Source organism: Xiphophorus maculatus, chromosome 4 (genome assembly GCF_002775205.1).
Source record: "Xiphophorus maculatus strain JP 163 A chromosome 4, X_maculatus-5.0-male, whole genome shotgun sequence".
Lineage (NCBI taxonomy): Eukaryota > Metazoa > Chordata > Actinopteri > Cyprinodontiformes > Poeciliidae > Xiphophorus > Xiphophorus maculatus.
This window is the reverse complement of record NC_036446.1, coordinates 2912301-2937278: the sequence shown is the minus strand read 5'-3', so window position 1 is coordinate 2937278 and position 24978 is coordinate 2912301. Positions and strand designations below refer to the sequence as shown.

At 37.3% G+C, this 24978-nt stretch overlaps 5 protein-coding genes across 6 annotated transcripts in view; 3 read left to right on the top strand and 2 right to left on the bottom strand.

Moving 5' to 3' along the window:
• Positions 1-6: 6 nt before the first annotated feature.
• Positions 7-2310, top strand: hddc3 (HD domain containing 3). Its single transcript, XM_005808091.2, has 4 exons — positions 7-168; positions 906-961; positions 1038-1278; positions 1707-2310. Exons 1-4 carry the CDS (start codon positions 57-59, stop codon positions 1835-1837), a joined length of 540 nt encoding a protein of 179 aa, XP_005808148.1. The 5' UTR covers positions 7-56; the 3' UTR covers positions 1838-2310.
• Positions 2311-3137: 827 nt separating this feature from the next.
• mfap1 (microfibril associated protein 1) lies at positions 3138-8346 on the top strand. Its single transcript, XM_005808089.3, has 8 exons — positions 3138-3326; positions 4699-4915; positions 4997-5135; positions 5220-5407; positions 6289-6558; positions 6625-6784; positions 7783-7872; positions 7950-8346. The coding sequence occupies exons 1-8, from the start codon at positions 3245-3247 to the stop codon at positions 8127-8129; spliced, it is 1326 nt and encodes a 441-aa protein (XP_005808146.1). The 5' UTR covers positions 3138-3244; the 3' UTR covers positions 8130-8346.
• On the bottom strand, positions 8336-11263 carry hypk (huntingtin interacting protein K). The gene is made up of 4 exons (XM_005808093.3): positions 11036-11263; positions 10339-10394; positions 10176-10227; positions 8336-8556 (listed from the first exon to the last, which is right to left on the bottom strand). The coding sequence occupies exons 1-4, from the start codon at positions 11195-11197 to the stop codon at positions 8461-8463; spliced, it is 366 nt and encodes a 121-aa protein (XP_005808150.1). The 5' UTR covers positions 11198-11263; the 3' UTR covers positions 8336-8460.
• Positions 11264-11627: 364 nt separating this feature from the next.
• LOC102225035 (THAP domain-containing protein 6-like) lies at positions 11628-14615 on the bottom strand. The gene is made up of 5 exons (XM_005808117.2): positions 14460-14615; positions 13317-13509; positions 13121-13231; positions 12534-13015; positions 11628-12152 (listed from the first exon to the last, which is right to left on the bottom strand). Exons 1-4 carry the CDS (start codon positions 14537-14539, stop codon positions 12806-12808), a joined length of 594 nt encoding a protein of 197 aa, XP_005808174.1. The 5' UTR covers positions 14540-14615; the 3' UTR covers positions 11628-12152; positions 12534-12805.
• A 996-nt stretch (positions 14616-15611) lies between these two features.
• Positions 15612-24978, top strand: part of serinc4 (serine incorporator 4) — a 101340-nt gene continuing 91973 nt past the window's right edge. The window contains exon 1 of one of the 2 annotated variants that reach the window (XM_023332580.1): positions 15612-15758. In XM_023332580.1, coding sequence (XP_023188348.1) covers positions 15732-15758 — 27 coding nt within the window. In that variant the 5' untranslated portion in view covers positions 15612-15731. Of the gene's footprint in view, positions 15759-23774; positions 24147-24978 lie in introns of those variants that run through there. The other variant, XM_005808118.3, reaches the window with a different exon arrangement.

The following is a 24978-nucleotide window of genomic DNA, read 5'->3' as shown; positions in this document are numbered from 1 at the left end:
CCCAGTACAGGGCGGACCTATGCTAACTCAACCAATTCCTGTATTTACATTTAGCTATGAATTCAGAAGCGGCTTTATTGTTAGAAACCGTTAATTTTGCTGCGGAAAAACATCGTAAACAACGCCGTAAAGATCCAGAAGAAACGCCGTACATTAATCATCCAATCGGTTGGTAGGAATTTTATTACAAGGGGAGTTTAACTTTATTTGGTGAAAATTCACCTTCTATAACCGAAAAAGACCATTATGAAAGAAATATTTAGTTTCATATTAATTGATGGCAAATTCCCGTCCTTTCAATAACAACATCGGGTGCGTCAACAAAATCCCAATACGGAAAAACATCAGCAATGATCTTAAAAACTGCCGATCCAGTAAGGATCAAATTCCGTGCTGTTCAAACCGGAAGAGAATTAGAACCACTAAAAAAATGGAATTCTGATTTAAATCGTAGAATGTTGGCTTTAATCTCAATATTCTGACTTTGTTTTCTCAAAATTCTAACTTTAATCTCATAATTCCGACTTTAATGACAAATATGTGTCAAAATTCTTACATTAAAATTCTGAATTCTTTTTGACCCTAATTCTCTTCTGTTGTTTAAAGTTATTCTACAGAGAGAAAAATTATTAGCTAAATAAAAACATTTAAGAGAGGAACTGAAATGATGTTATAGGAACTTATAGGAAGTTGCACAAAACTAAACGTCTGCAAACTTTAATGAATATGGGATGTGGAATCATAAATGCATAATTTATATCTACACATCTGCAGTTAGAATGCCTCTCTTATGCAAGATTAGTACTTGATAATTGCAATGATGATGCCACTTGTTAGAGTTTTGTGTTTACTATATTTCTCCTTAAACTGAAAGCTCTAACATGTCTGATGTTTCTGTGTTTCAGGTGTAGCAAGGATCCTCAGCTATGAGGGAGGAGTCACAGAGATCGAGGTTTTACAAGTAGGTTCTCATCCGTCATCTCTCTGATATATTCGGCCTTTCTTGCCGTGCTAAGCCCTTTGCCTGTGACATGCAGGCAGCTTTGCTTCACGACACCGTAGAGGACACAGACACCACTCCGGAGGAGCTGGTGGACAGATTCGGGCCAATCGTAGCTCGAATTGTCCAGGAGGTGACTGATGACAAAAGTCTGCCGAAGCACGAGAGGAAGCGCCTGCAGGTGGAGCATGCACCTCACTGCAGCCGACAAGCTAAACTGGTGAAAATGGCTGACAAGCTGTACAACCTGAGGGACCTGAACGCCTGCACGCCTGTCGGTCAGCACCTCTCTACACTGAAAACAAAAAATCTTTATCTGTGGAAGCTGTTGTTCTTTTTTAAAGTGAATGTTGCAGATTTAGTGCACAAACACTTCAAGATTCCTAACTGTCTGCAATTCTGTTCTGCTGCTCAGCTCTCCAGTGTTATTAAAATACCCTTATTACTTCCAATCTGACATGTAGAAATATTTATTTATCTACTTAGCAAAGCTCTCACAAAGGTCTGCAAATGTGGAAGAGACATTTACCCAAAAGAAATACAGTGCTCACTCCAAGCGAAACCATATGCTCACTCCAAGCGCAGTTTCAGTGTCCAGAAAACATTTTTTTAACTTTAAAGTTAAAACACAAAACATCCACATTCATGTCCATCAAAGCTTCTATATTCATTTTTCACGTTAACCCTCTTCTTATTTCTCTGGCAGGTTGGTCGGCTGAGCGGGTCCAGGAGTACTTTGTTTGGGCCGCTGAGGTGGTTAAAGGTCTAAAAGGAACTAACTCGGCTCTGGAGGAGAAGCTGGAGGATCAGTTCAAACAGAGAGGAGTCCAGCTCTGAAAGAACCGCTTCACCTCGCTGGAGAATTGACTGTTTGATTCACTAATCAGATGCAATATCATTTACAAGCCATAAAAATAATATTTTTTCCTTATTTTGTGCTGGGTGTTATGTCTGCTGTATACTTTCAGGACATCATGTAACTGTGATTTTATTTCTAAATATTAAGAAAGCAACATTTTCCTGGCTCTTTTCTTTCATCAAACTTCCCCACTATTTATTGTAAAACCTAATGTATCAGCCACTAAAAAATAAACATTCATTTTTGGCACAGAGGGAAGTTAACGTATATCCTGGGGGCAAAAATATTAAAGAATTGCCAATAAAATTACTTGAATTTACCATCTAGAAACAAATACTGTATACTGGGAGACTTACTTGGAATTTTACTCTACATGGTTCAGGGATGTTGTTTTGTTTGCTAATGTTATAAGGTGAACAATAAAAGATGTAAAAACAAATGTTTAAATTAAGTCATTTTGCAGGTACCCAAAAGAAGTTGACACAAATGTCTTTGATAATCTTTGTGAGCATTTAAGAAGGCTAATATTAACACCTCCAAGAAAGAGAAAGAATTTTGATCTAACAGTTAATGGTTGGCTTTCATGTTGAACCTTGAGGGTCCTGAGCTCAGGAGCCTTGAATAGATCATTTATTTCTGCATTTATTTATTTCCTTCTATTCAAGTAGGAGCATAGTTATATTTAGTGAATCCAACTCTGCAATCTTATGTAAATGTAAAAAATAAATTACCTCCATTTATTTAAACTCACTTCAAAGTGACCTCTGATATTAAATCAGATGCATTTATGTGACCTGCCAAATGTAGTTCTCTATATTTATGCTGTTTGCTATTACATGGAAGAATGTAGGTGGAAAATGTTTAATAGCAAAAATAATGTTTAATTGGTATGTATGACTGATAAAATGGAATATTACTACTAATAGTAATAGTAATATTTCCATTTATTATCATTATCAACTGTATATTCTAATCAATATTACTATTTACCCAGGAAAAATAATTGTTTGATTGATTTCTTTTGCGTTGTTTTCAACAACCACAGGGGGCGCAAATCTGCACTAAATCTACTAAATCTCTCTTCAATGAGAGAACTGATATTCCCTCATTGAATATTTTATCTCAAGATTTTCCTCTAAGATACATAGAATATTGTAAAGAGTCATATTCCACGCCACTAGGACAAAACAAATAATTATAAAATGTTAATGTGAAGCTACGTGTGCTCCGGAAGCGTCGGAAACGTTAGTCGGAACAATTCTACTTCCTGTCCGTTCACGCGTTTTGTTGAACTTCCGTTTCGCAGCAGCTACAACGAGCTAGAATAGCTAGTTGGAATATCGTTTTAATTTTTCTTCGGCTCGTTTATCGTTGACCAGGCAATCATGTCTAGTCACGAAGCCGCCAACATGAAGCTTCCACCGATCCAGTCCACAGCTGGTGCCGTTCCGATCCGGAACGAGAAAGGTGAGCTTTTGTGGGTTAGCCATTTAGCTACATTAGCATCAGCTAATGCCACTGTTGGCACACGATACACAAAATGAAAAAGTTACAGTGTTAGCACTGGTTAAATAAAGACGTAATGTTAGATAAGTTGTTATAAAGAGCAAAAGAAATTCGAATTTTATGTCTTAAATTTGAGCATTTTGATTTTAGGCCTTAGAAAATCCAAAGTATTGTAATGTCCATATTTTAGCAGAGTGCCGGTGGCTGCAAACAGGCCGGTCAATTATTTTGTGGTCAGGATGACAAATGATGTGGTCAAATACACGTCTGATGTTATTTCTGAGTGCCAAGCTTAGAATTTGCTCATTTAAGTATTTAATGCTTTTATTTGGAATTTTAAGGTGGTACGTCGGTTGCTTATTTTTTGCAATTTAGGCATCTAATTATACATGTGGTGAAATGATGTCAGACACCTTATTAATCTATCACGTGTCCACATAGCGCCAAAAATCAGAAGAAAAAACACCAAAAAATCCTTCAACATCTCCACTAGGAGTTTCCTCGTGGTCTGTTAAGTATATCAAAAATGTTTGTAAACAACCGCTTATAGATATCATATATATATATGATATAACTAATTAAGCTCAGTGTAATAAAAAGGAGATCAGCCAAATGCAAACTTCTACAAACGTCAGTAGCTGTTTATGCTACGTCTGTAGTTGATTCCTGTTATGAAGTTTACTGTTTTCTGTGTAAGAAAGCATTAACAAGAGATGACATATGTGTATGTCTAGTAATGTTTCAGGTCTAAAGACACAGACACAAGCCGACAAAGTTATATTACAATTACAACTTTTAATTAAGTATGATGTTAGAACTTAAATAAACTGGATTTGCTGAATTGTAATCATGTTTGGTGTAATTTTATATTTGTTTTCAAGTGAGATTCTATCTTTGTTATGCTTTTACATCAAGGTTTGGTTTTATATGCTGTTTTTATTTGTATAATTCAGTAAACAATGCAGTTGAAAATCACAAAATAAATAAAACCTTCACAGGTGTTGAGGGAAGTGTAAGATTTGAGTTTTGTTGATTTTTTGTTTAAAGTGGAAAGATTTAAAGTTGTACAAACTGATGCATTTTTGCACCAATAATTTAATGTCCCAAATAATTATTTTGACTTAAATTCTTGAGATTTTTCACTGTGGTGTGAAGGAAGGCAAAAAGAAGCCAAGGGAATCTGTACTCTTGTGGTTAAAGATTAGATCACTAATGAACAGTCTATAGTTGATTTCTGATCTCTAACTGTGGATGTTTGAGACCAGAAACGAAAACTTCAGACTGTATTCAGATTAACTTGATGTCAGCCATCTTGTTGATGTGTGTCACGCAGGTGAGCTCACCATGGAGAAGGTGAAGGTGAAGCGCTATGTGTCCGGTAAGCGTCCTGACTACGCCCCCATGGAGTCTTCAGACGAGGAAGATGAGGAGTTCAAGTTTGTGAAGAAGGGGGTGGAGGCGGAGCCGGAGGTGGAGCCACAGGAGGAGGACGTCTCCGACCCTCGTCTCCGGCGTCTGCTCAACCGGACCTCCGAGGATGTGGAGGAGAGGTAGCGCCCGGCGCTCAGCTGTAACTCAAACTACCAGTGAATTCTGGAGAGTGAAGACGTTTCTCACTTGTTGGTTCTCAGGTTAGCGAGGCACAGGCAGATCGTTGAGCCTGAAGTCGTGGCCGAGAGCAGCGAGGACTCGGACGAGGGAACGTGGCATCCTGAGCGCGAAGACAGCAGTGAGGAAGAAGAGGAGGAGGAGGAAGAAGTGGATGATGAGGTTGGCATTACACAAACACCTCTGGGTTTTTAATCCTTTCCATCACGTTGGTTAAATTCTAATTGTCTGATCATCGTTCTGCAGGAAATTGAGCGGCGACGAGCGATGATGCGCCAGCGAGCGGTGGAGCGGAAGAACGAAGAGATGGAAGTGATGGAGGTGGAGGAGGAGGTGAAGTCGGGGGAGGAGTCCGAGTCTGAGTCAGAATACGAGGAATACACAGACAGCGAGGACGAGGCGGAGCCGCGACTCAAACCGGTCTTCATCCGCAAGTAAGAACTCTGAAAACTGCACTGCAAAAACAAAATCTTGCCAAGCATGTTGGTCCAAGTTCTAGTGCAAATATCTCAGTACACATGAAATAAAAAAACTAACTTACAAGTAAGAACTTATTTTAAGTCAATAATTCCTTAATATTGATGAAAAAGTTCTAATTCCACTGGCAAGATTGTTTCACTTATAACAAAACATTTTCCCATGTTCTAAGTGAAATTATCTGTCAGTGGAACTAGAACTTTTTTTTAATCAATATTAAGGAATTATTTACTTAAATCAAGCTCCTAAATGTTGCTGAAAGGTTACTTGTAAGTTAGTTTTGAAGTATAATAAGTTATTGGCACAAAAACTACAATTTTGTTTTAGCAGTTTGAAAATATTTCTGGCAATAAATGCATCAGTAATTTATCTGTATTTTTGTTTCTATTACAAATGTTTGATATTCTGTTAATGTCAAAAAACACAACTTTGCAATTACGATGTTTCCATTAAATAAGAGAAGCAATTAGAATCACATGTGAATAAGTTTGTTCACTATATAAATCCCTAGAAAACATGCAGCATCATCCCCAGCCAACCACTTCCTGTTGTCTTCTTTGTTGTTTCTGCCAGTAGTAACGTTCGGTTGTTGATCCTGTGACTCCTGATGACAAAAAGTGTTTCCATTTTGTGAAATATGCTAATTTCAATACAGACAAAAAATCTCATCCTGATGCAAAAACTTTATCGAAAAACGTGAGATTTTTAAAAAAGTGATATTTCACTTGTGTTACTTAAACAGAAGTAAAATTACTCAAATTGTTTAAAATTATTCTGAACATTTGGTTGAATGTCAGGAAGTAATAGTCCATAACTTGCCAAACTAACTGGTGGACAGGAAGGACAGAATCACGGTGGCGGAGCGCGAAGCCGAGGAGCTGAAGCAGAGGGAGCTGGAGGCCGAGGCCAAGCGGCAGACGGAGGAGCGCCGCCGCTACACTCTGAAAATCGTCGAGGAGGAGGCCAAGAAAGAGTTCGAGGAGAACCGGCGCACGCTGGCCGCTCTGGAAGCGCTGGACACGGACGGAGAGAACGAGGAGGACGAGTACGAGGCCTGGAAGGTCCGAGAGCTGAAGCGCATCAAGAGGGACAGAGAGACACGAGAAACGTGAGTAAACAGATCTGATGGAGACGGTGAGACGCAGAGCAGGGTGGTGATTGGGTCTGTCTTCAGGATGGAGAAGGAGAAGTCCGAGATTGAACGATTCCACAACCTGACGGAGGAGGAGCGGCGGGCGGAGCTCCGGAACAGCGGCAAGGTCGTTACCAACAAAGCCCAGAAGGGCAAATACAAGTTCCTACAGAAGTACTACCACAGAGGAGCGTTCTTCATGGTGAGCAGGACGCACATTCTCATCAAATAAGTTGATATTATATAAATATAATATTAAATATTTATTAATATTAGCAATTTCTTATTGGGTAGTTTATTGATACTTTCTGCTACAACCAGCCCTTTAAAGACATTCTCGATCTTGATGTGAACCAAAATGAAAATGAATTTTCCTCCTGTTCTAGACGTAAACATCCCAAGACATTTTGCTATTGTTTTTTTAACTATAGCATATTTTAGTTTTAGACAGATATAAATCTTAAAAAATTTGAGTTTTCTTGTTTTAACGTGATATAAAAGTTGTTAAAACAAGATCTCTCTTCTGAATTTATTTCCAAACTCCAGCAGTTAAGTGCTTCCGTAGCTTTTAGCTCAAAATCTGAAACTTTTCTTAAAGAGGCGGTATCATGTCAAATCAATTTCCATTATGTTATATTGTTCCCTCATCAAACACATACCTGAAGGTTTGCTTAGACTCTTTTATGCATGTTTAAGAAATCCTTTAATCTCCATGGCAACCATTCAGCTGTGCAAAATGCCTGGTTGGACCTAGCCCCGCCTTCGAGGTGTAGCTCCTCCTCGAAGCTGCGGTTTCCAAGCTTCTGGCACACAAAGCAACCCTTGTTCAGCTCCTTCAGACTAGCCAGCAGATATTAGCAAACACCTGGTGGAGCTGCACATCAGCCGATCTCATTCTAGGAGCTTCTCAGTGCAACGCTGGCAGAAACATTGTTAAAGGGTTAATAGAGGAGCCATGTTGTGATGATTTCATGAACATGGAGTTTAAAAAAGAGCAGGAATTTTTAAAGAGACATAGGCTCAATTTCAAGTCATTAAAATATAATGTAAAATTAAATTTAAGTCATATTTGCTATATGGCACTGTGCTTAGAAAACGCATACTGCCCCTTTGTTTTTCATTGCTTGTTTGGTCCACTAGGTGGCAGTGTAGACACACCTGTTGTGGTTTTTTGTGCTGAACATTTGCTCTCCTTCCCAGAATGAGGAGGAGGATGTGTATAAGAGAGATTTCAGCGCTCCTACTCTGGAAGATCACTTCAACAAAACCATCTTACCCAAAGTCATGCAGGTGAGATCCGCTTGCATACCAGGAATTTACTATGCAGGTTCAGTTTTTTATTTTCTGACCGTTTTCACTCCGACCAGGTGAAAAACTTTGGCCGGTCGGGTCGCACCAAGTACACCCACCTGGTGGACCAGGACACGACGTCGTTCGACTCGGCCTGGGCTCAGGAAAGCGCTCAGAACAGCAAGTTCTTTAAGCAGAAGGCGGCCGGCGTGAGGGACGTGTTCGATCGGCCCACCGTGAAGAAGAGGAAGACCTAAGATGATCCTGGTGAGCGCTGGAGGGAAGCCTGCGAGGTCCAATCCTTCTCCAAACACATGAACTGATCATCCTACTTTGTTTCACCTGGCATAGTCGGCCTATAAGTCTAAGGAAGCAGCTGGATTTGTGTAATTTTGTAAATAACCTACCAGTTTAGTTTTAGTGGCGTCTGTTCAAGTACAGCTATTTGAATTAAACACACTTGTTTTTACACAATAGTGAATTTTTATTTGAAAATAAAAAAACTGGAGGATTTGGGTTGGATCAGCTCCGTTGGATTGATCCGGTGAGCTTTAAGGTGGGAAGAAACAGTCCAGTGTGAGAATGTGTTCAGTTGGTCAGAGTCACCAGAGCTTCCACCACGTTCCCCATGTGTTCCCTCAGGCTGCGCTCTGCCATCGACCGCGAGATCTCCATCTCTGACATCTGCACCACAAAAAACGGCAAAGGTTACAATTATAACACAAGCAACAAACTGGATTTGACACAAATTAAAACAAAAAGAGTTGCTGTGCAATTCTGGCTGAAAGAAGATCCTTATACGTTTCCTTTACATTCATAAAAATAATTTTTACAGTTCTGATCCATTTATAGTCATAATAAAAGCAGTAACTAAAACTGAAGCAGTGCAACGCTAGTGCAATAACTTCCAGGGTGTCCATGCATCCTTAAAGCGTCTTAAATTATTTTGGAGAAAATAGATCTCACTTCCTGGAGCTGGACTCTGCTGAGGTTTTAAATATTACCCAAATGCGTTTGACCGCGACGTAGGGAAATTGCCTGCGCTGTAGACAACCATCCACTGCTGAGAGAGAAGTGCCGATCCAAACAAGATTCAAAATTGCTGCCATTGCTAAAACTACAGACGATAACAGCGCAGAACAACGATGTCATCGTTCACGGGATCACCTCCTGTTCTGATTGGCCCCTTAAAAATTAGACCGGGGAAATTAAAGTAAACGGGAGAACTGTCAGAAGCGAGATTTTTATGGAGCAGAATAGAACAGGAAGGTAATGGCAAGACGAGGAAAACATAAATTAGCATGAAATACATTAATCACAGGTCGTACATTTTGTGGTGCCATGACTATTTTATCATCGGTTTATTTTTCGCTGGACTTCAACGTCGGGCAAATGTCTGAGTCAAGCACAAACATCTTTATTACGACTCAAAGCTATTGAGGCCAACGCTGACTAGCTGTTAACATACCTGTGCTAGTTAGCTAGCTTTTTGCATCAACCACAGGTAAGTGTAAATTTACTGTAATATTTGTGTTCGCCACTGGCTTACTTCTATTGGCCACACATACGATTCATTCTGAGCAACAAACTATGTAATGTATGCAAGTTTCTCTACATTTATGATTGATATTTAATAATAAAAAACCTTGAATTTTCAAATTTGAGTTAAACTTACATTAAAACAGTTGGCAAGCTGAAAACATCGTGCCTGCTAAGAAGCCAAGGCTTGCTACTTGAGCAGGTAGCCTGACTAATTAGCCAAATATCAACTAATTAAGCTCAGTGTAATAAAAAGGAGATCAGCCAAATGCAAACTGCTACAAACGTCAGTAGCTGTTAATGCTACTTTTCTTCTACAGTAACAGCAACAAAAATATTTGTTTTCAAATCAGATCATTATGCATCTTGTTCCTAAGAATTTTGGTGCAAACCGAAAGGAAAAAAACTGCAACCAAGGTATTTATTAGGTAAAGTTGTACACTGAGACATCTTAACTCACCTGACTCAAATCAAGAGTTTATAGACAATGCATGGGCAGCTATAAAAACATACATCTTAGAGTAACTGGAAAATGAAGACTTATCATTAACATAAGTTATTTTTTGTCAGTATCTATTACTATATAGTACATAAAATGCAGAGCTTCAAGTATGGGGGTCCAGATCACACAAACATAAAACCAAATATTCTGTCCTTGTCTAAAAACAAATTAAATTGAAACACCTTCATAAGACATGTAAACCAGCTAACTATTGACTGATTATATGCAATATAATCTTAACTGGAAAATGAAATCTACTTACAATCAACTCTACATCCTCTTTCTTGATGGTGACTTTAGCCAGCTCTTTTTCTCTGAAAATAAACAGAACGAGAGTTCATCTCCAAGGCAAATTAAAGTGGATCTTTCCTGAATCCTCAGGATTAAACGGATTTAATAATGGATCGTATCACCACTTATCTTACCTCTCCTGTTTGGCTTTCTGTTCCCTGGATCTTCTGTCTCCGATCACCGACATCGCCTGAAAGAATAACAGTTAGTTTTTATTTGGTTTGATTTGAACCAGTCGGCATCATCAAAGAAAATTAAACTTTTGTTATAGGCATGTTTATTTTCTGGCATTAATATTTAGTTTTTTTCTACAGCTATTTAATCCACTTCTTCCTCATTTAATTGGCTACCATTTAATTTATAAATTTCACTTATTTAAAGCTGCAGTAACAGCTAGTTAACGTTAGCTGTCTTACTTTTCTATTGCTTTAGAATTAATGGAAAACAAAATGTGTAATATGACTTAGTAAAAAAAAAACAAAGAAAAAAGATACAGGTGTAAATATTTAAAGTGTACTCAATACACTTTAAAAATATTTTTTCAAACTTTAATTGGCATAATACTAGACTTTTGATAGGAGTCATAAAGGATTTCAACAAAGCTATATTTAACTTTAGCTTAGAAACATCTAGTTAATTAACAGTAAATGTCTGACGATTACACAACATTTAAACAGTTTTAATGGTCATTTTTAGAAAGACTTTATAGAGATTTTAAAGCGAGCTTTTTAAAAGAACCGTTGACAAACAACCCGGGCTCTTCGGTTAGCAGCAGCCGCTCCAGCCGCATGTTTCTGGGTCGGCCCGTCGGTTACAGCCCGCAGCTCTCACCGTTTCCAGGTCCGAACTGGAGATTTCTTTTTCCTCCGCGTAGTCCGTGACTCGCTCCAAATCTGCGGCTCCGCTGTCATGTTTCCGAGGCTTTTCCACCGGTTTCCCGGTGCAGTTCTCCTCAGCTTCCAGGTCCAAATCAACGTCTCCCTCCGCTGCCATGTTGGATGGTTAGCCGGATCAAAAAGAAAGGTTCCGCTACGCGTCGGAGGAAAAACATGGTTACACCGGAAGTAAATTTCTTTAATTTATTTAAAACCGAGCGTTTAATTTATTGAGTGTAAAAAAAAAATCTAAACAGACAATATAAACGAATATAAAGAGCAATTTAAAAGGATTTTATCTATAAAATTGTTTCTTTTTGCATTTTTGATTAAAGTTAAGACGATGTAAATAAACTGATAGTAAATAAGGGCCAAAACTAACTTGTTTCTGCAGAACTACTACTTTTGGACCGAAATAAATGTATCCATCACAGGGCTACACCACATCCTCTTGCTGCAGGTTAGCAGTGCAATCCACTGACTAAAATCCAGAAAAGTTTAAGTTGATAAATGTCAGAGTTATGAGGAAAATGAAGAAGAGAACTAGATCAAAAATCAAAAAATTTATTAAAAATCCTTTTGTTTGCCAAAACTTGTGTCTTGTGCTGCTAAGGCCTCACTTCCAGCATCACAAAAAACTCCAGAGATCTACAGCATCTCCACTAAACTCTTGCAGCAGAAAGGTCTTTCAGTGTTTTGCATGTCCACCATAAACTTGAAGAATGTTTAGTTTGGCATTGTGGTGAAAGAGAGACAACCAAGGACATCAGTAAAAACTATAAAGAAAAGACAACACCATGGTTTATATGCATGTCAGTACCAAAAATGTGATTCCTCTCAGATTTGCTGGTTGAGGTGAACACAATTCTTCTGAACAGAACAAAAAATAAATCAAGCACCAAGTTGCAAATGAAAGACAACAGAAATGTTGAAGGAAAGTGGTGGAAACTGTTCTTCTGCTGATGGAGTAGGCGGTAGCTGAGTAAGGAAGGGAGACTGTCTTGTGCTGTGCTTTTAGTTTTCCAGATTTGCTTGGAGAGATACCAAACCAGACTGGTTGTTTCATCAACCCCCTGAAAAACAGACACATATATTTTTATTAAAGAGGAAAATGTTTTATGACTGTTTTCTATGGTTATCCACAAGGGTCAACAAAATGCAAAAATTATATTACAAGAAAAGTTTGTTGTGGTTCTTTGTGTTGATTGTTGTGCCTTTTTTCTTGTGTTTTGGCTTGACCTTGTGGCGTTGTTGTATCGTGCCAGTTGTATTGTAATTGCATTGTGGTTTTGTTGTTCCATTGTGACGTTTGCATTTTGTCGACCCTTTTGGGTCACCATGGCTATCATTCTAAGAGCACAGTAAAAATCAAGGTCGTTACCACAGTAAAATTCAGGACAAAGTCATAAGAAATGAGCATTAAAAACAGTCATGAATAACAGAATAAATAATACCTGATGCCTCATTGAACTGAAGTGGCGCTCCAAGCTGTCCTGGCTACCATCCTGGGAGGAGAAGCATCACTGATATGGAAAATGCTCCAGCATCATCAGCAGCTGGGTATCAGTGATGAACTCCACGACAGGCAAGTTTTTTTCTATATATATAAATTAAAGCTTAAAATAATACTGAATCATTTAAAATAATAACTATAAAGTCAGATGAGAATTATCAAGGTGTATTACACCTAAATTAATGTTCACCAAGTCCATATTGTCATGACATCTCATGATAACTCAAGCCTTTGTTTTAGTTCTTCGTTTATCAGGTTCTTCCCCTTCAGATCCTCCACCAGAACGTGCAACGCATTCTTTGCTCTCCGTTCCCGATCCTTGGCGTTCCTCATTTCTCTTTCCAGACTCTCGACTCTTTCCAACGCCTCGCAGAGTTTTACCTTCAGATCGCCCAAAGATGGAGGCAGTGCATAGGAGTGGTCCTAGTAAGACACAAGGATCAGGCACGGTAACACGACCACCAGACATAGACAGGCAGTGACCACTGATTGTGAGGGTTAATAAAGAAGAAAATGCTCAGAACTCACTAAATCAGGACAGGGTGGAGGTTCTTGTTTTGGTGGAGGAGGCGGGGCACTCGCCACTTGCTGGCTCTCTGCTTTCTTGGGTAAAGCCTTGGTTGTTTTAGCTGCCCGTCGCTGATTTGAAACACAAAGTACTCAAAGAATTTTGCTAAACTAATTGAAAACATTTTCAACCCGTAAAGCCAAGTGATGCAACTACCTTTTTTGGAGGGGTCGAAAAACTGAAGATTGAAGGAACAACTCCCTCTCTGAGTCGGACAGTCTGTCCCGTCCTGTCAAAGTCCTCCTGTTTGAAGTGTTCACTGCAGAGCCTGGTGGATGTGTTGGGAGAGAAGCCCTTCCTCCTGATGGCTTTCACCCATCGTTTTCTCAGGTTTGTTTCTTTTGGGAATCTATCGAGTGTTTGAAAAAAAAAAACGGTTAAACAGCTAACACCAAAACCCAGACAGTTTCTAATCAATGAATCAAGGTTACACGAATCACAAACTCTGTTTTATAGGCATAAAGTAGTTATGTTCAGGTTTGAGCTGACCATATACTCAATTCAACTTTAAAAATACTTTATCAGAAAAACATATAAATAAAAGTCCAGAAAAACAAAAACAAATCAGAGCTAAATTAAAAGTGTTACCTTCAGATATAAGATAGTTAAGCCTTAAAAGTAACCATTATTTGAGCTTCACAATAACAATTCATATCATTGTATATTCATATTGTTTAGTCCAATTTAATGTGGGCTTGGATTTAAAAAATTGCTCTTGATGTTATGTTTTCTAGAATATACGACTGGTGTAGATTGGTTCTCTCTAGGTTTAACCTGTGTATATTATAGAGATTTAAACCCAGATCCCATGAAAAGTTGCAAACACTCCAAATTCATCCCCCAAGAAATTCTTAAAATCTCCATTTTATAAGTTTTTAGGCATTGAGTAAATGTTCTACCAATTGTAGACTGTGTGTTGTAGAATGCACAATTATTATACGATAATCAAGTCCAGGTTTGACCATTTTAAATATATTATATTTAGGTCTAAAGCGCAACGACGGTAGTCCAGAATCGTTAAATGCAGCGGAATAGCCCTTTTTCTGAAGCTAAGGAGGATGCTAACTTCAGTGTCGTCCAGGACAGCTGGTTAGTTCAGGGACATCTAGTTGAAACGGGCACATAGATTCATTTTTCTAAAAGCCCAGTTTTCATAGACAGCATCAAAGAGAACGCCAGCTTCTCGATCAAATCAAAAGATGAGTAGAAATATTTGGAATTTGAGCGCGGAAGTTGACACTTTTGTTCATGACGTCAGCCCATCAAAACAGTCCAAACACGGTGATAATTCAGCCTCACCTGTGAAAGGTGACGCCTGAGGTTCTGGTCTGGACCGTACAGCGCTTTGTACAATCCAGCGCAGCACACGAATGAGGCATCTTGCTCGAAAAAGTTTAAAATATTAGCGCGAAGTGCTCTTCTCGAGGCTTCCCACGGCTGCAAGGCCACTCACAATATGGCGGGGACGCTTACGTAGCGGAGGAGAGCTCCGCGGGGAAACGGAAACACATAATCTGACGCTTCCATTCAATTCAAAGTAGAAAATGAATGTAGGTTGGTACAGTAACGATTTTTATGAAAAGGACATCGGATCAAGACCGACAATATTAAATATAATATCAACATTAATTTGAATCGCTGCACTTTCTAAATTCAGTAAGAATTTTAGGAGGCAACTGGGAATAAAAAGTAGCATACATATAATGAATTTTATTAAGTATATTATAAGTGTAGCAACTATATTATGGACCATGCACTCGTAGTGTACTAGAAAGTATACTAATTTAATACTTCTTTAGGCTAAATTGTTTCTTTTTAAAGGTTTGTAAAAGTACACTACTTTCATAAGATCATACTATGTATTTATAAAATTACAAGACAACTATATTTACATAACATTTTAAAACATGCCATACAGTGTATTTACAAATATCAACTTTTTTTTATTTTTACATTTTCATGTAAGAATTTACATGAAAGTGTAAACATCTGCATAGGTGCTGCCATAGGTAAAATCCCCCCTGCGGCGCATGGCCAAAGGATTGTTGTTTAAATGTTCAGCCTTTTTATGTATCTAGTCAAACAGTAATCAGTAAGTTCTCAAAATACCACAAATCTTTTCTTTTACTGTTATCTGTTTAAGGACTGATGACGAAAATGCAGTAACCAGATTGACCCGCTGACTGTCCGGATTACTAGAGTCACACTGTGTTCCTCCCTGTGCTATTCCTGTCTGTTTTAAGAGGTTTATTTGTTCTCCGACCACAGATTTCCTGCCTCCAGACGTTTTTAGGTCTTTCATGTACTTGAGCTTTAACAATCCACCCGTCTTAATGAGATTAAAGGAAAGAGAAACGTGTTGGAGTTGAATGCCCCAAGCAGGACTGAAAACCACATCAATGCTCTTTTGGCCTGGTGCTGCAGGAGATGTGCGTGGAGGTGAGGGGCCTGAGAAATGGCACCAGGTCCCCTGAGAAGTCATTGTCGTTGTACGAACCCCTTCATCCTGCTCTATGACTGATGGCTGTTTGACTGTTTGGAACTTGCTTTACTCCTGGCCCCAGGAATAGGATGACCGGACGCTTGTTTCGAGCTCAGGTGAGGCTGACTCTGCTCAGGTTTTCATTTTTAAGAAACTATCTTCATACAAAAGTTCCAGTACTTCAGATATTTACCTTCCTTTGCCTTATATTTTGGCCCACCAATCCTTTGAACCTAATCAGTTGTTTGTTTAAGTTGTAGTGTCTTATAACGTGCAGCAGGTCACATGGGATTATTCCACATAAACTCTTTGCCAAGTGTGTTCTTTGTCAAGCCACAAACTGCATCCACACACCTCCATTCCAAGACAAGAAACATTCCAGTTATCACTCATTTTGTGTGAAATTGTACAAATTACATCATGTTCCCTAATGCAAAGAAAGAGTTCTGTATGCTAGGAAGCAGAAGAAGATATATTCCTTCAAAAGATGAGTCTTCATTAAATTCCAAAAAATGAAACTGAAGGCTTTTAGTAGCTTGTTCCATGTGAATCCCACATCATAATGATGCCACCACCAGGCTGGACAGTTGAAACAGGTTTTTAGATTTAAAACTGTCACCTTGGCTCCTCCAAATGAAAAAGTATTTGTACTTCCATCCTTTTGTCCTTGTCCCATTGTCAACATGATAAACATTTCAAAAAATTCTAAAATAAAATAAGATTTGTCCATCTGGTGAGGAGATGAGACCCTCTCTAAAAATGCTTACAACTGTCTATTTTAATATTTCAAACTCCAAATATATGTTAACATGCATTGATACACACATTGGGAAACAACCTTGGCGCTACCACTGAAGCTAATATCCACAGTCTTCCTTATCTCTGCTCTTCGAGGTTCAGCCAATCACAGCTAAGGAAAATAAATGCCGTTCCTGGATTTGCTGCTTTGAAAGTACCAGCCAATAGTATTATGCGCTTGAATTTTTAGCTTTCCAAGCTGAATTTCTTTGAATATTTTAGATATGCTCAGCAAAAAGTGCAAATTGGCAAAATTTTCATGAATAATTTGGAGTTAATGTTTTCCTTAGAAAAATGTGATAATCTACATCTACTAAACCATGAATAAGTGAAGATCTACTATACATAGATAGAAATATATATACTGTATATATATATATTTTGATCCGTCTATGTAGGTTCTGCTGTTAAAAAGTACAGCCTCTGTAAAAACAATCTTAAAAGTTTTGGTGAACCATGATATTTTTACATAAGTAATGGTTAAAGATTATAGATTTAAGTCTAGAAAATGTATAAGAAGTCAGAAAAGTCTTAAAGATTTCTAATCTGACTGAGGGAACCGTTCTTGTCTGTCAGGTCTTATGACTTGCGGAGTTGGCTAATGAAGCTCCACATGTACCAGAACAGCACATTTTGATTTTCTGGTTTCTCTTTGTTCTCTGAAGTCCCTTTGCTTCGGTTGACATTAAGTTGTAGGTAAGTTTGAAAGCGACGTCTTGTACCTGGTTTTACCAAATTAATGGACATTATTTTACACCCAAATGTTCACAACATTCGAAAACATTCATGTTACCATCGATGGGCACATGAATGACCAAACTTATTTTCATGCCATGTAATTTTTATTTTATTTTTTATTTTTTCAAGAAAGATTCATGTTGGTAAATTTAAAAGATTATTTTAATTGTAAAGCTGCACCGGGTAAAATGGTCATATTTTTGTTTGACTAATTTGGACTGATTTACTTTGATTCATTCGTAAATGTGGATCAGTTGGGTTGTTGCTGACATTTGGTGTGAATTTAGGCCCAATTAGAAATATATTTAACTTTTATCTCCACGTAGGAGAAGACATCACAACGACCAAGAAAAATTAAAGGCTGTAAAAGATCACAATAAAGTTTTGTTAATTGGAAAGAAGACTTTCCAAAAGTCAAAATGTTTGACTTTGGAAATTTCAAAGATTCAAATGAAGAAAATGTTCTACTTTCGAATCGCAAACATTTCCAAGTTTTTTCTTGGTAAGATTTTGTGTTTCTTGCCGTTTCTGCAGTAAATATGGAAGAGGGGTCACTTATTAATTACCAGATGCTTCATCTTTTGTAGTTGCAAGTTTGGAGAAATAGTTGAAATCTTTTACCCTGTGTACCTGGAAGTTTGGGGTTATAATTATAATAAAACTCATATCATAGATAATTGTAGTTCTGTAAGCTTTGTACTTTTTACAATCTGACTTTTGTTGAGTGAAAACTTGCTAATAGTTAGAAGGTAAGAATCCTCTGAAGGAACTAATGAAAGAGTGGAAACTGGTTTGAAATTGTCTTCAGGGTGTTGAGTAACTCAGATAAAACGACGTTTTTCCTCAGAGTACGAGCTCAACGTCATGAATGGGCTCACTGGGTTTCTGTTCCTACTGGTTATTTACTCTGCTGTTTATTTATTCACAGTAAACAAATAAAAACAAAACCGTTAGTTATAATCCCGTTTAGGAATACTACTTAATGCATAATGAATGCATAGTTTTTCCTGCCTCCTTCTCCTGTTCCCCAAACAAGGCTTGGCCTGCATTCAGCTATTATTACGCAAGCCTATTGAAACCATAGATCGAGCGCGTTCACTCATGCAGCCATTTGCATCTCCTAATTTGTTTTTGTTTGTTCTCTTTGGCACTTCCTCTTCTCCCACAAGGCAGCAGCAATTATCCGTGAGCGAACGGGCCCCCAGGAATGCCGGGCTGCAGACCGGACTCAGAGCAACACGTGTTTGTTGCCTGGAATCGCTGCTTTACACCCAGTTCAGGCTGCAGCAAACAAGTCATATTACGTAAAACAATGGCTGCTTTTGAAGCCAGAGGAGACGCTTCTGGAAACAAACGTTGCAATTACTTTTACCTGCTGATTTATGCAAAAAGGTGCATGTTTCTTATTGCGTCATTTATCACGAATATGTTTCCACTGCAATAACACAAGATCTTACAAATTATATTGGTCTATTTTCTAGTGCAAATATCTTAGTACACTTGAAAAAAGACTAAAGTAACTTAAAAGTAACTTCCAGTAAGACACAGGACATTGTTTTAAGTCAGTAATTCATTAAACCCGAATTACTGGTTTAATGAATTAAACCAGTTTCACTAGCAAATAATTTCACTTTTTCATAAGCAAAATGTCTTGTTACAACTGAAATAAATCCTCCAGTTGAAATTGTACTTTTTAAAATAAATATTCAATTATTTTTTGACTTAAAACAATTAAATCTTGATGAAAAGTTATTTGTTAGTTAGTTTTGTATGGAGGCCTATTAGTGTCTTTTTAGATAGAAGAGAGATTAATTCCAGAAAGTTTCCTGGAAAAGCATGAAAATGTCTGAGCTTCAAAATTAAAAACATTGCGAGAAAAAAAGTCTAAAATTTTCTAGAAAAAATCTAGGAGATTTTCTGAACTTGTAAGGTTGAAAAGTTTTGACTTTTGGAAATTTCAAAGATTCAGATGAAGAAAATTTTCTACTTTCGAATCTCAAACATTTCCAAGTTTTTTCTTGGTAAGATTTTGTGTTTCTTGCCGTTTCTGCAGTAAATATGGAAGAGAGGTCACTTATTAATTACCAGATGCTTCATCTTTTGTAGTTGCAAGTTTTTGTTGCTTCACATGCAGAGAAAATCGCTTCATAAACACATTTAACTTAAATATCCAAACTCAGGCCCCGTCTTTACTTGAATCCCTGAACTGAATCCCTCCGACGTCTCAGCAGTATATCTGTTTATTTACGTATTTTAAACATCCTTTTTGCCAAACTGAGTTTAATTTTGCCTCTCTGCTGTTGGTTGAGACCACTTTTGTGAGCCTTTTGGAGTCGTGTTGGTTTTTTTAGGTCTTTGTGAATGTTGGTGTCAGAGAAGGTAATCTGAACGTCCATTTGGTGAAAACGTCTTACGGACATAGAAGCATGTTGGACGGTTCTTCTCGCTGTGAAGTGGGTCTCTGCGGTTCTTTAGATTCTCATTTTGGTGTGACTTTGGTCTGAATCTGTTTAATTTTGCATTTCTTTGTGGCCATTTTGAATCTGTAGGTTTGATATAAAATATTTTTGCAGTTCTTTCCAATGAGTTAAATTTGTCATTTCTATATATGTTACACTTGTTTTGTGGTCTGGATTTATAGTTTGGTCATTCAGCATTTTTTGGGACTCATTTTACAGATACTCACAGCTTATTCAGATCATTGTAGCTAGAAAAATGGAGTAAATTTATGCCAAAAAAATCTGAAATGTGTAGATTATTATCAGAAAAAAGTGAACACTTTTGATTTTACATTAAAGAAGTTATGACTTTTGAAAATTTGAGTTTCAAAAGTAAAAACGTTTTGATTTTTTTGAGCAAATCTTTGAGATTAATTAAAAAATGTAGAGATCTCAAAATTTCATGAAATAAGTTCTTATAACTTACTGAAAAGTTTCATGCAAGTTAGTTCTGTGTGATCGAGTATTTATGCCAAGAAAGGAGTAAACTTCCCCTCCAAAAATACATTTCTGAGCTTGAAAAGTCAAACATTTGAGAAAAAAACTAAGATCAATTTCACATATTTTCTAGAAAAAACGTGGAAATTTTCTCAGGTTGTAGATTCAAACATTTTCTTCTTTTGAAGCTAAAACATTTTCAAGCTTTTCCTAGAAAATTTCAGATTTTTTGGGTGGATTTACTCTTCTTTTTACCTCTACCTACAATGGCCCGTCATACACATTTCTACCGGGTTTGTCTTTTGTTGGTTTTTTGTTTTCTTTTTTTGATTTCCACGTCTCAGTTTGGTCAGTTTGTGTGATTGACTTTTCTTCACTCCATCCGTTAGAGAACTTTTGGTAATAAAATCTGATGAGCCAGAAAATTGGTAAAAATGCCAGTTCTAAGAAATGCTAAATTCTGACACGTCGGGTTGTCGCGTCGCTCTCTTCCCATCCGGGTCAGGCCTGTAATCCTGCGGCTGCAGATTTGCTAGAAGGTTCTGGGAGAGTCTCGGTTCACTGGGTCTATAAGTCCAAGCCTCTTAGCTGAGTGTGAAGCTCTGATGCTTTCCTCTTATTTAACCTCCTATTTGTTCGGCACTTCCACGAAAGTGAATCTGGACCCACTGAGACTCTTACAGCACAGACAAAACAACAACAACAAGAATCTTAAAGCAAATGCAGGGGCAGAAAATAAAATAAAATCAAAAATCAACTTCATTCTGCAGCAAATTAGTTGTTTCTCATCTAAAATATTGTAATTTAATGAAAAATATATTTTTCCTGCTTTTGAAAGACTGTTTATGTATTCTGTACATGATTGGCTAACTGGTCTTATATTAAAGTAATGTTTTAAAGTAATTATTATATTGTTCTTTCAGAAGATTTCTTCTGTTTTCACTTTTTGTTTTACACTTAAATGTTTCAAATCATGAAAATATTTTTAATATTTTACAAAGATAACCCGAGTTACTTCAAAAATCTAAATAGTAAAAGTAAATAATAATTTGATTCACTAAGGAGAAAAAAAATCCAAATCATTATGTTCTTAATAAAATAAAGCAATTGCTCCTTTGCTGAATTAACGGATTAAATTAGTTTTTATTGATTCAAGTACGTTTAAATTTCAGAAAGTTTCAGAAATCCTCATTTATATAAAAAAACTAATTTTCAAGACAACCACAGTAATCAGAGTTGAATAGTAACTAGTTACATTTACTTAATTACATTTACTTAGTAACGTTTTGGAAAAAAATTACTTTTAGCAGTACCTTATTTTTTACTTTTATTTGAATCATTTTATTATGAAGTATTTCTACTATTATCTGAGTAAAATTTCTGGATTTTCTACCCACTGAATGAAAAACAAACATGTTTTAACCAAAAATTCACCAGACACAGACACACACCTGTTGTTTTTGTGAAAGTTTTATATTGAAAAATACTGATTTGGAAAATTTTTATTTAGTCTGATTTTGATATTTTTTGTTACGCATATAACTTATTGTCATTTTCATCCTTAAAATACCTAAATTTCCACTTAACTTTACATTTTGGTCTATGTGATGATTTTTAAATATTAAATGATCAATAATTTGATCAGTTACTCAGTACTTATGTAAATACTTTTTTTACTCTTACTTGAGTAATTTCATGGATGGCTACTTTTGACTTTTACTTGAGTAAAAATATGCTGAAGTAGTTTTACTCTTACTTGAGTACTTTACCCTGCTCTAGGTAATACAGCCAGTGAGTGAAAATGACAAAGAAATATTCAAAAGTCTCAGATGTGAGAACAGAAATGCTTGGGAAAGGGAACCAGGCGGTTCTGGTTGATTTTACAGTCGGATCAAAGCTCAGAGGATGAAATGCGGTGAAACACGCCGGACCGTTTCTGGGCGGCTCAGCCTGAGAAACAGGCCGCAGCTTTTAAAATCTGGCCTGGGCTGATGAAGGTCATCCTGATGGAGAGGAGGGTTGAGCAGCACCAGGATTATCCCGCTGCTCGCCCCGCCGCACACTAACCCAAATATAATCTGGCTCCCTCTCTTCCAGCTCATCATCATCGTCATCATCGTCACTGCTCTACAGCGTGGCGTTTCACCGCCGATTCAGACCACAGAGTGTTTCCATGAACACATTCAGATCCAAACTCAGCTCAAGATAAAAGATGTAAATCTAAAAAACTGCAAAGGTTTTACATTCAGCTTTAACAGAATCAAAATGTGAAAACAGTAGAAAAGTTTTCTCTGTTATGTTGCAACAAAAACAAGTAGAAAAAAAGTTTCATTTCTGAAATCTGCACTGACCTGAACTCTGCAAATGTTTAATTTTTTATCCTTTTTCACAAATTTTAAAGCACTTTGAACCGCCTTGCTGCTGAAATGTGCTTTACAAATAAACTTGAGTGATTGATTGAAAACAAGTTTTCTGTGACCAACAAATGTTGCAAAACTGACTGATTTTATTTCAATAGGACATTGCATATTAATAAACATCCCAGACTTAGCAAGATGCTAATTTCCATCTGTAATCCCAAAAATAACATTAATTTGCACTAGAACATTTAACTAGAACATTACAATCAATTATAGTATTTGACTGTAATTTCAATTTTGACTGAGATTACAGTTTTTTGTTTTAGCAAAGATTATTTAATTCATTGTATTCAATGTCATATTATCATGAGGGTAAATGTATCAGTTATGTTTTTAGATCACAGTATTTTTCACTTTGGTTGCAATACTTTGATTTCTATGTAACAAGCAAACATTGCTGTTGCAAAATACTATATTTTGTTTTGCTTCAGTTTGTCAGATTTAAATTGACAATAAAATAAAGCGATTTTTTAATTAAAAGAATAAAACATCTTTTTGAGAGTTTGGTAAATTAAGTTGCAAGTTCACATTTAAACTTTTAGAAGCTAGCAAAATATGCAGTTTCACGAACTACTGTAAAATGACAACTTTTGTAATTCTACTACAGAACTACTGTAATTTTATTATGATAAAAATGTGATGAAATCACAGTAACCATGTTATATAATTACGGTGCTATTTTAAAGAAATTACAGTAACACCAATCAAATTACAGTAATAAAAAATTAAGTAAAACTGTAATAAAATTACACTAAGGCTACTGTAAAGTTACTGTAATTTCTTTACTGCAAAAATTATAGTAACTTACTGGCAACCCTGCTGCCAGTAAGTTACTGTAAATTCTACAGTGACTTTTTTAAAGTGCATAAGTGAAATAATCTGCCTGTGGAACTAGAACTTTTTCATAAATTAATAAAGGAATTATTAACTTAAAACAAGCTCCCATATCTCGCTGAAGAGTAATTTTAGTCTTTTTTCAAGTGAACTAAGATATTTAGAGCAGAAACTTGACCAAAATACTTGGTCAGATTGAGTGTTTTTGCAGTGCAGCTCTGCTGGAGGCCTGTGGAGGGTTAAAGCATCCACTGCTTCATGTTGAGAGGAAGGTGTTCTGCTGGGGGAAGGGACAGAACGGACAGATGGGACGGACACATGGTCCATGTCAAACTCCCCTCCCTCCTTTAATCTGACCGGTCGGGGGGGGGCGAGGGATGAGGGAGGCCGCCGGGTTTCGCCTCCGCTTCTCCCTCTCCTGTCTCCTGGCAGCAGCCGACACAGCCGCAGAGCCAACTGACTCAGGACATGGGCAACAAAGCAAGCGGTTCTCCTGCCAGGCGGTGCGGCCGGGGCTCGGGCTGAGGCTCTGGGCTGCAGGGGGCCCAGCCGGACCGGATCCACCGTTAATCCTCTGACCGGCCTGCCGGAGGGCTCCGGCCTCCTGGAGGATGTGAGGTGCTCTCTCTGGGGAAAAAGCTGCCGGTGCTGGAAGTTCATGGCCAAATGTAGAGCTTCGGTGGTTGACGACAAATACTTGAGAGGGACGATGTCGGCCACGCAGGGGATGAGCCGCACCAGCGTCTACAGCTACTTCCTCAACATGGTGGCCTATCAGGTGAGAGCTGAGGAGCCGCAGACCAGGAGGAGAAACTTCACAGCTGAGCCAAAACCACAGAGAAAGGAGATTTTAAATCTGTTTCTCTGTTTTTACTTGGATTTTACTGAGTAGAAGCCTGGCTGACATGACTGACTCAAAAAGCTCCCGAAGACGAAAGATGTAAAAGATTTCACTGCAAAAGAACAAAATGTTACCATTTATGGTCTTTCTAGCGTGTACCCTTAAACAAAACAAAACGTAAAAGGCGTGAAATAGGAGTAAGTTTCAGCCAAAAACAATTTCAGAAATTTTCTGGACAAATCTTGGACATTTCTGAGCTCCAAAAGTCAAACGTTTGAGATAAAAAGGTTTAGAAAATTTGAGATTATTCTCAGAAATTTTCTAAAAAAAATTGGAAATTTTTGAGTTTCAAAAGTCAAAATATTTTGTCTTTTGAAACTCAGAAAATTTACAAAAGTTGAAAATTTTCCACATTACAAGCTCAGAAAATTTCAAAGTTTTTTTCTATAAAATATGTGAAATTAATCTCAACATTTCTGAGTTTTTAGGCATCAAACTCCATTTTCTTCTATCTACAATAACTCTAATATGCCGCCTTCCAAAACTAACTTACAAGTAACTTTTCTGCAAGATATCAGATCAAAAGTCAAAAATCCTGTAATATTTATCACAAAACGTATCACTTCCACTGGCAGATTATTTCACTGATAACAAGACATTCTTTTCTTTTACAATATTAAGCTCCTATATTTTGCTGAAGCATTACTTGTAAGTTAACTAAAATATTTGCACTAGAAACTCAACAGAAATACTTGGTAATATGTTGTGT